This window comes from Gavialis gangeticus, unplaced genomic scaffold (assembly GCF_001723915.1).
Source record: "Gavialis gangeticus isolate Ggan-Ray unplaced genomic scaffold, GavGan_comp1, whole genome shotgun sequence".
Lineage (NCBI taxonomy): Eukaryota > Metazoa > Chordata > Crocodylia > Gavialidae > Gavialis > Gavialis gangeticus.
This window is the reverse complement of record NW_017728991.1, coordinates 11851579-11862728: the sequence shown is the minus strand read 5'-3', so window position 1 is coordinate 11862728 and position 11150 is coordinate 11851579. Positions and strand designations below refer to the sequence as shown.

General features: G+C 41.6%; 1 protein-coding gene across 1 annotated transcript in view; it reads right to left on the bottom strand.

The window, feature by feature from the left end:
* CA10 (carbonic anhydrase 10) overlaps positions 1-11150 on the bottom strand; it is a 445670-nt gene that overhangs the window by 109469 nt on the left and 325051 nt on the right. Inside the window, exon 4 of the mRNA XM_019517280.1 lies at positions 3814-3999. Within this exon, the coding sequence (XP_019372825.1) occupies positions 3814-3999 (186 nt within the window). The remainder of the gene's footprint in view (positions 1-3813; positions 4000-11150) is intronic.

The window sequence follows — 11150 nt, the reverse complement described above, 5'->3', positions numbered from 1 at the left end:
ATTTAAATGGCCTCTCCTACTACATTCTGTATAACTTTTTTTCACTAGAGCTTTTAGGTGGGTTTTTTTTGCTGCACTGTATTATATAGTGTGATGCAGCGTTTTCATCCTTCCTTTATAATGTACAGTTGATGTCTTGCTTAATCCCTCAACCTCTCCTGTGACTATCTGAAACAATATTAATATACCAAATCAAATAAGAAGCTGTGTTCTGTCCATATTTCTTTCTTGTTAAAAAAAATCCTTGTTCAAGAAAGCTACTTTGTATTGAATATTCCTTTTATGTAGATGTGATTCCAAAAGCAAAGACCTTATTTATTAAAACACACTTAATGTTCACCTCATAAAAGAGTAAAACACTGGATTAAATATACCTGTCCATATATTTCCAGAATTTAAATGAGGCAATCAGAAGTCAGCTGCGAGACATGAATAATTTCATAAAAAGCTGCCACTGACTGTATTATACCTCTACATTGCTTTATAAAACAAAGCAAATGATTACCATCAATTATAATAACATCATTTGACAAGTCTGCAATTAATTTGCTGCTCTTCAGATAACTGTTGTTGCACGATGCCAAAGAAAATGCCATGCATAAATTGACTCATCAACAGAGCCTGTGATAGATGGTGCCGATGGTAATGTGATAATAATTCATCTTCAACAAAACAAATAAGTGCTTTTTTATTGGAAACAATTTCTTTTGGTTTTCTAAAAGAATGACAACAGGATACTTGAGATACCTTTTGAAGATAATTCTAAAATACACCCACAGTGAGATGCAGTTCTTAATCATTATTTTAATTATTTATTGAGGATTTCTAAAGTGCCAGTTGTGTGCTGCATAGTTCAAAGACCAGAAGCTGGTTGAAGGAGGATAAAGGTATGACCAAACTTGCACATCCTTTTTGTTAATAAAGCAACTTCAAGACTGACCACCTTTGAGCTCAATCTGGGCCATGCAAAAGTCAGCAAACTTGGAAAACTTGTTTGAACTATGCACCAAATTCAGTAATGTATTTATTCAACACTAAAACATGGGCACTAATGTATCAGTGCAGGATCACTGTGTTTTTTCTTTCCTAACTATTTAATGTGTCTCTAGAATGTATAAGGCAGATCCACATCCTGCAAAGATTCACCTATGTCGTTAAATTTAAACCCTTTGTGCAGTCCCTCTTCAGTCAGACTTCAGTTTAGCATGCATAAGGCTAGGACAGGGGCGGGCAATTATTTTGGGTGGAGGGCCACTTACCCAGTTTTGGCAGGCTGTCGAGGGCTGCATGGGTAGCCTCGCCCCTTGACAGGTGCCCTGCTCCCTGGTCACTATGTTGGGACCAATGTCCCAATGTCTTTGGTCCCAAGACATTGGGACATTGGTCCCATGTCCCAGGGCCAGCACCGGTGGGGCCCAAAGCCGGCAGGGAAGAAGCTGGTGCTGAGTGCAGGGAAAAGCTGTCCTTTGGCCACCCCATGGCTGGTGCTCCCTGCTGCAGTTGCTCACAGCCCACGCAGGGCTGTCTGGAGCTGGCACAGGCAGCCCCATGTGGGCCGCAAGCGGCTACAGCATGGGGCACTAGGCACAGGGTGAGCGAGGGGCCGCTTTCCCTGCGCCCAGCACCAGCTTGTAACCCGGCCCCGCTGCCAGCCTGGGCTCTGCACCAGCTCCGGGCTCGCCCGTCGGGGCTGTGTACCACAGCAGCAGCTGTGGCCCCCCTGCTTGCTGTGCCGGGCAGTGTTCATTGCTGCTGCCCACCTGGAGCTCACGCGCTAGGCAGCCCAGAGGTGACAGTGGCAAACACTGCCCAGTGCAGCAAGCAGGGGGGCCACAGCTGCTGTCACCATGCACAGCCCTGACTGGTGAGCCCGGAGCCACGTGGGGCCCAGGCTGGCAGTGGGGCTGGCTTTCAAGGTGGCACTGAGTGTGGGGGGAGGGGGGAAAGTGGCCCTTCACCTGCCCCGTGCCCGGTGCCCTGTGCTGCAGTCACTCACAGCCTGCCTGGGGCTGCCTGTGCCTGCTCCAGACAGCCCCATGTGGGCCGTGAGCGGCTGCAGCAGGGAGCACCAGCCACAGGGGTGGGGAAGGGCCGCTTTCCTCCACGCCAGGAAGAAGCATAGAAGGAGACCAGGGAAAAGCTGAGCACCGGGGGGGAGGAAGCAGCCCCTTCCCTGCCCCGTGGTTGGCACTCTCTTCTGCAGCTACCCGCAGCCCGTGCAGGGCTGTCTGGAGCAGGCACAGGCAGCCACAGGTGGGCTGTGAGCGGCTGCAGCATGGGGCACCAGGCACTGGGCAGGTGAGGGGCCACTTCCCCCCCCCACGCTCACCTTTTCCCCAGGCCACTTTTCCACAGGCTCCTTCCCTGCCTGGGGTCCTACCCTGCCCTTCCCCACTCCTTCCCCCTTACCTTCGGTTCCAGTGTGGGGCAGCCATGTGGTCCCAGGCCAGAAGCCCTGGCTGGGGCTTCTGACTTGGGGGGTGGGGCTGGGCAGGCCCTGCTGTTGTGGGAGCCTGCAGGGCGTTCCCTGGGTCTTATTGCCCTTGGGTCCTGTCATTTTTGACAGGAACCAAGGGCAGAGAAATATTAATTTTCCACATTTTTTAGGGGCCCCACAGGCCAGACAGAATGGCCTCGCAGGCTGGAACTGCCCCACAGGCCATATTTTGCCCACCCCTGGGCTAGGAAGTCTTTGCAGAATCACAGCAGTAATATACTATTATATATTAGTAGTATACTGGATAAAATATCACACACCAGAGCATTATGCAAGTAGAACTTCTATAAAAACAATAGTCACCTTTGTCATTACTTTCTAGTTATTTTGGAAATATAAAATCAGCTTTAAGTTGACAAGGGGTGGAATGGACTAACCTAATGAAGCTCTGCTTGTCATGGTTAACCATGCGACTGGATATGTACAGCATTCCCATCCTTTTCCATATAGCTGGAGCTGGTAACAATCTTAGAGCTGTGTTCTGCTCTGTTTCCGAGTCATTCCTAGTTTATAGCAGTCTTTATGCCAGTGACTGTAAAATGCCTTTTGTACTTAAATGGATGCAAAATATTGTGTTTCACTTTCAGAATCATCTGACAGCTATTTTACATTCTACTAAAGTTTCTCTGAAAATCCCAGCCCAAGAAAATTGTGCCCCAAATGCACTGAAATTCATTGGGATTTAGGCACCAAAGATGACAGCCTTTCTGAAGTCTACAGCAAAACTCAACGAACTTCAGCAGGGCTGAGATTTTACCCCTCGTTCCACTTTCAAATCAAATATCATGTTGCACTATGGAGCTTCAAAAGGGGAGTAGCATGGAGTTTGATAATACTATCTCTACATGCACTGCACTTTCACTGTAATGTGGTATGTGAGAGGGTAGTTAGTGTGTTAGTCTGAAGTCAGGAACAAGGCAGAGTAGTGTGGCATCCTTTAGATTCACTTGTTAGGAGGCATGAGCTTTTGTAGGCTAATGGCTTACTTAATCAGATGCTAGGATATTTCGCAGATTATCTGCTATGATGCTGCTGTGCTCTTTATGTCAGATGCTTTCATACCATCTGACAAAGTAGGCTATAACCTGCAAAAGCTCATGCCTCTCTGAACAAGTTAAGGCGCCACGTTGCCCTGCTTCTGTAATGTGATATGATGCACTTAAATATGGTGCAACGCAGAATAAAAATAGTCCTTTTCAAAATGGATTTAAAAAAAATCATTTTTCATGAAGACCAATTAGTTTGCACTTTCCCTTTGAAGTGAAAAACAGGTATTTCACACTGGCTCATTTTTAAGTCCAAATACTGTCACATACCTCGCCAGAGAAAGCTTGTCCATTAAGTAGGTGCTCTGATCCCTGGCTGTCTTCACTTCCAAAGTGTAACCGGATCTCTTCCAAGCGGTGACTGTATGTCATGGGCCCTCCAGAAATATTGACCAAGTGCTCTTTGTCTAATCGTAGAGAAACGTGTCTCCCTGTGTTATACATTGTACCACTGACCTAAAGAAAAAGAACAAATAAAGACATTTTTCCAGACCCAGAAGTGAGTCAGAAAATAAAGTGACAGACAGCTTTTGCTTTTTAAGCACCTTCAGATTGATCTAGTAATACATCTTTAAAAGCTGGGAGACAAAATATACAACCTGATGGTATACTTCCAGTGCTGCTTTTAAATATTATACTATATATTCAAATATTTTGCTAAATCCATATGTACATAGTTTAGCCAGGGGCATGTGGCTAATACAATGAATGTGATTGTGCTTCTTCCAAATAAGTATGCATATAAAACATTCTTTATGCAAGACCTGAATAATGACTTCATTACAGAGTTTCTACACTGCAAAATGGGAATGTTTCAATGGATGTATAAATAATTTAAGCATATTTAAACAAATCTGAAACTTAACTCATTTTTTCTTCCTGAAAAATTTATAACCAACTTATCCGAAAAAAGAGGTGCTAGAAAACCAGAAATATAAAATTCATACAAATGGAGCTGGCTTTTGCTCCCACTGGAGTCAACTCTCATTGTCCTCTGTTACAAGGTTCACTGTTTTACGTTTTAACTTCTAGATAAATAAGTCACATTTTGTTTAGTTTATCATATATTCCCAATCCTCCCATTCTTCTAGAAGTTGCAATGTGCTCTAAGAATTATTATTTTGTGTTTGTTTTAAGTCCTGGAAGTTATCCTCATTTGAAAAATAATGTAAGGTCAATACTTGTTTATAATGTACATAAATAACCAGCTGGGGTACAATAGGGTAAAAAAGAAATATAATGCTGAAACCTTTCATATTAAATACGGATAAAATTACTGTAAAATTATTAAGTATGAAAAATAATGTAAGAATTTATTTGGATTTATACTACTACAAGGAAAAATATATCAGTTTGTGTGCGAAATGGAACTGTTGTTTATTTGGCATGGATACAAATGGTACATTTGAACAACATTAATTTATTTTAATCGGAAGGAAGTCTAGCAATAGTATGCTTTGTTGCACTTTAATTTAAAATTAAGGGCTTGACAATTATGTATTATATCCTATAGTATACTGGTACTGTAATAATCAACACTGGTACACATTTTATTTATAATGCTAATTACTGTGCTTAAATGATCTGTTCTGTTGCCCAGTCTGTGCTGCTTTGGCTTATTTTCTAAGTAGGCAGGAGTACTTTTTTGCTGCCCTCCGCTGTTAACTTTCAAACGCCTCCATGCAACCAAGAGGATTAGATTAATCACTCTTGCTTACTGTTGATAATGCAAGAATGAAACAAAAGTGAAAAACTTGAAAACCAAGCACATGACCCATTTTTCAAAGCCTTTTTATCACACACTTGGGACTGGCAGCTAGCACCTTGAGAGAATTTCACTTTTCTTGTTTGAATACACATGGTTTTGTGACTGCCATCTTTTATATTGATGTTCTCAGCTGCTTAGCTCTCTACTGAAATTAAAGCAAGACTCATCAGCCGCAACTGAGCCATTGCAGAATGCAATTATGTCTTTATAAGCTTTAGGTTTCAAAAAACCGTGCTCTCTGATTGTGACATATATGGGAAAGATTAACAGAATCCTGAGCACAATTAATAGGTTTGGAAAACGTGGCCAACCGTTTTTTTTTTTGCACAGAAACTCAAACATAGGCCTTTGCACATGTTCCAGGCTTCAGCTTCCAGGCCAGCACTTTGATATTTATTTGAATTTTGGTACCTATGATTCTCACAAGGCTTCAGCCATTGATAACAGGAATAAAAAAGCCCCAAAGACCTCTGAAATACATAAATCACATTAATTCAACTTCCCCATCGTATTTTACAGAAGAGTTTTGGGAACAGGATGACATCCAAGATTCCCTGAGCCTTTCTTGGGAAGTGTGGCATATAAGTCTAATAATAAATTTTGTGGTTTATCACATCCTAGTGCTGCAGTGAGGCCACAAAAATGCCACTTTGAACCATGCTGAAAAATATCATTCTTTCAAAGAACGTGTGTTGTATAGGACTGAACCCCACCCCACAAAGTGCTCTCTTTTTAAGTTCCCATATTCTCTTCTGAACTCTGCTGTGTTTGACTTCCATATTTGTCCCACTGTCGTAGCCTTGGCCTCTCAAACTACTGAGTGAGACTCTCATTTTTTTTTATATGTTCAGGTGAGTCTGTGCCAGTTTGGTGTTAGTAGAACCTGTCATCCAATGAAAACTTCTTTGCTTTTTAATGCTGCTTTCATGCTTCAGTTGTTGCTTCTACAGAAACAAATCTAACAATCAGCAATTACTGTCATGTGCTCTTGCTTACTCGTGTTTTTGGGGCAGTCGAGTATAACAGAAAAATACCCGGCAGCTTTCAAGGCAGACATAATTCCCTACTTACTCATGTTCCCCAAAATTAGAACAGTTTTAGTTTGAATATTTTTTTGATAGATGAAAATTTCATGAATTTCCCTTGAGGTAATTCGCTGAAGATTTTTCCTTCATTTCAAAGTCACATTTCCCAAGGAACTCTACAGTTTTTAAAAATTTTCACCTGTGGAATGAATATCCCTAGAGTTCATTTGTACTGACCCAGCATTGCATAGAAAATGACAAGTCTTTCATTGATTGCTGATCGTTTGGCAGGATCTGTCAACGGTCAGAACGTCCTCAGAAAATTTCTGTGCTCTCCTGCAATAACTCGGCAGTTGCATTAAGTTAGTTTCACTCCAAGGCATATTCACATCCACAGATGGAACCGCCTCATTGGGGAGAACGTTTTCTTGTTCTTTTCTTTCAGATCCATCCGCTTTAGAAATACTGGTATTTTGACTGGATGAATGTTCATGACTTGATTCTGATGTATCAGTTGGAAAGGAAACAACTGATTTGTGAACTCTTAAAAGTCCTTGACTTCACTTCACAATTGGTTTCTCCTTTCCTTTTGTTAAAAACAATCTCCAGAAAGATGTTTTCATTTTTGTAAAAGATCATCACTTTCAGACATGATGATTTACACTGTCACTGAAGATCACTAGCCGATTAATGTATGTTTGGGTGCCTGTGCATGCATCAACACATTCGTTAATGCGCAGTGGTTATTGCATGTTTGATTTAGTACTTGTAGAACCAAGTACTAAATAAATGTGTGGTAACCAGAGTTACTGTGCAGTAGCACTAGCGAATGCCTTTTTAGTGACGCTACTGCACAGTAGCCTAAAAATACTGTGCAGTAGTAGCACATTAGCACTGTCCATGCTGTGACACACTACTGGGCACTATTAGGTTACTGCGTAGTTAGTGTCTCATAGACATGCCCAGTGTAGACGAGGAACTTCCAGATGATCAAGGAAAATTGACTTATCCACAAAGAAAGTGTCTTCTGCTGTGTCACATCTTTGCCAAACAATTTTTCCTGGTGAATAGTAAATGCTGCATATTTGTCACTCCTAATATCTCCCTAGGGTACAGTAGTTATTTTGCCTACCTCTAAAGCTGGCCTACTGTGCTACACGTACGGTGCAGTAGAACTAATGGATGACATTACAGTAAAAGCTCTGTTATCCGGCATCCCCGCGGGAACGGGGGATGCTGGTTAATCAAATATTCCGGTTAATCAAATGTGCACCGTCTGGTGCTCTCCCCAGCATCAGTGTGCCTGTGCAGGCTGCTTTGCCCTGGGCAGAGACTGAAGAAGTGGCAAGAACTCTGCTTGCAGTGGTGATGAAACCTGGAAGTCGTACTTCCGGTTTTGCCTTTGCTGCGTCCCTTGGATGCTGGTTAATAGAGTTTTCTGGCTAATAAAGTGCTGGTTAACACAGCTTTTTCTGTAAATAGTTTTTGATTTTGATACAGATGTTTTACTGGGGCTTTTTATTTTATTTAATCAAAGTGAGGAAAAAAATATTTCTTATGCAAAGCAGAAAACATGATTATCCCTATTTAATTCGGGTAAAACATTATCAGAATATTTTGTATATGCTCTTTAGTTTTCTGCCTTGACTTTACATGTGCAATAATTAAATATCAAGTTTAGTTTAATTGATGGAAACAGGTTAGTTTTATCCAATTACACTACGCTGCATATGAATGACACAAAATCGCTAATCGTAAGTAGCAAGTGCCATTTAAAACACGTAAGGAAAAAATGGTTTAAAGTCATTTTGCTCACTATTTTGGAAACTCACACTATGTTGAACATTCAGTTTCTTTTAGCAACTGCAAAATATTCAGAATCCATTTTCTTACCCTGCTTGATACATATATTTAATTTGGTTACTGCCATTCTCTCTCATCCTCCAAAAATGCAGTGTTTATACTGAGCCTACATTCAGCATGTTGGGACAGAAGTTCTTTTTGTGTACTGCAGGTGATGAAGGTGAGTAGCACAGCAAATGACACCCTCTCCAACCATCATCATGTCTGACATAGTCTTTCTAGCTCAGTGGGGGCCATACTTTCCGGCAGGTGTGCCACAAATTAGCCTAGACAACCCCCCTGAGTGAGTTGATCATGTGTATTAAGTTATGTAGCACCACTGGATGGTGATGTTTTTGACAGAGTAGATTCATGTACTTTGAATTCTCGTGCTCTGGGTGGCACTGTTCTAGACGGAAAATATATCTATTGAATTTTAATTTAGCTTGAATTACGTAGCTTTAATTTAAATGCCCCAAAAGATTAAATATTTAACCTTAAATAAATAAATGAATTAAAAAGCTTAAATATTTAAGATTTAAATAGTTAGCTTTAATAGCTTAGTTTTAATTTAGCTACAATTTATAATATATGTGTGTATATATATAGAGAGAGAGAGAGACAGAGAGAGAGAGAGGTGTGTGTGTGTGTGTGTGTGTGTATATAAAGTAAATTAAAACTTCCCTCTCTGTAAAGAATAAAATGTATTTGGTTGGGGGGGGGGAGGAGATGGCCATCTCACCACTGTTTGTGGTCAAGGGGCTACTTGACTTCACAATGGTAGCAATACCAAGTTGAATACTCACTAATTGTGCTAGCCTTCCATTTTCTCTCTATTTGCTTGTGAAACTTAAAGGCTGTGTGGGCATTCTTATTTTGGCTATAGCAGCCTGCATTTCTAGTTATAATAAGGTTAAAATTATTGCAGGTTAGCATGAGGGTAAATTTAATAGGGCATAACAGAACCATATTTATTTGGAGGATCTGGGTTTGCAGAACATGCCATGATTCCTGGGAAAGAACTAGCAGTTTCAAGACATGTCACACTCCAGCTTAAGCTTGGCTTTGAAGCATACCATATTGTTCTTTTTTTCATTTGAGACTGTCGTCTTGTTTTGTGTGTGTACAGCACCTGGCACAGTGGAACCCACCTCATGGTTGGGACTGCTACATGTCCCTGCAGGCATAAAAAGAACTGAGGAATGGGAGAGGCTTTTAATTAATACTTTCAAATAGGTCAGAGTTTTTCTTTAGTTGAAGTTTAGTGACTTTGTTTTTTTCTAGTATTTCATCCTTCTTCCTCCTTCCTTTCCTGCTGGTGTCTGTGAAAATGTGTGCAACTTGGAAAAGCGAATGTATGCATTTATTGTATGTTTGTGTATTTGGAAACATGTGAATGAAGAGTGAGTCTGACTTCCTGAGGCAGACAAGGTTCTTTGGGTAAATCATGATATCTTTTATTAGACCAACTAAAATAGTTGGAAAAAAACTTAGAAAGCTTTTGAGTTCAAAACCCGTTGTCAGGCTGAGGAAGCATCTGCAGTTGGTGTATCCTCTTCCTGGATGGAATGAATAGTAAAGAAGTCAGAGGTTGGTATGCATGCAAGAAAGCCAGTCAGTGAAGACGTACATTGAGGAATCAGTGGGTGAGACAGGCAGGGGTGGGGGGTGGGGAAGGTGAGAGAGACAGCTTTTGACCAACACAGCTACAACCTACACCACCCTGATTTTGTGAGACACAGGCATCTCAGGAGTGACAAATGAGCAAGATCCGATGGTTCATAATCCTCTCATTTCTCTGTCCTGGGAGCATTTAAACACAACACAACATAGCTCACTCCAGACCAGGGCACAGAGGATAGTTTTAGGGCTGTCTAGGATCCCACTGCTGAAACCTACTAGCTTAAGTGGCTATTTGAATTTTCACGTTGGCAGATACCCCAGTGATAACTGAGTACTTTGCAGTTCCAGCAAAACCAGCAGACCCTGTTTTATCTATTTAACTTCACTGGCACTCATTCCACAACAAGGAAGCATGGAGATAAGAAATTACAGGCTCTGGAGCTACACCTGGTGCACAAACTACATAACTCAACGCAGACAGAACCTAACATGATAGATGTTACAAAACCAGTTGCAGAATCTGGTTCAACTACACCTGGTTCAGCTAAACTACGTCCATTGAGCTTTAGTTATCATGCGATGACTGGGCCCCTAAACTTGATATAACCCCATGCATGTGTATCGTGTTATGGGTTGTAACACGTTATCAGGTTGTAAGTGTAACATCTATCATGGCCTACAAGGGGCTGCCTATGCCGCTTGTAGCACGTGTAAACACAGGCTGGCTATCCCTGATTTAGCACATTCAAGACTTCAAGGGGCTTAACTTTTAGCATACCTTAGTTCTTATTTTAACCAGACATGTACATTGCACTCGCGCACAAATTTTACAGAGGATTTTTAAAAATTTTATTCTCAACACTGTGTGCAATGTAATGACTCAAAAAGAGTTGACAGGTCTGTTGTGTCAATCGGTTAGCTGTTGCTTCACAGGAACATAGTGAGAGTATTTCATAGTTTTCATAGTTACGCTGAAGGAACCAATATGGATAGTATTTTTTGAGGTTAACATAAATTAAGCATTACTTGATATGTGTGATGGACCCCACCACACATATTTGTCACACCAGATGACAAAGCTAACATGTTTAATGATTTCTTTGCCTCTGTCTTCCTAAGTAGGGACCAGAACAGCAACCTCCCAGCCGGGCCCCCTTCGGGCCCCGGGGGAGGCACACCTGGGCCAAGGGTTAGCGAGGACTTAGTAAGGGAGCTTCTGGAGGGGCTGGACGTATTCAAGTCAGCCGGTCCGGATGATCTCCACCCTAGAGTTCTAAAGGAGCTGGCCGAGGTTATTGCAGGTCCCCTGGCATGGCTTTACGAGCACTCGTGGTGCACTGGAGAGGTGC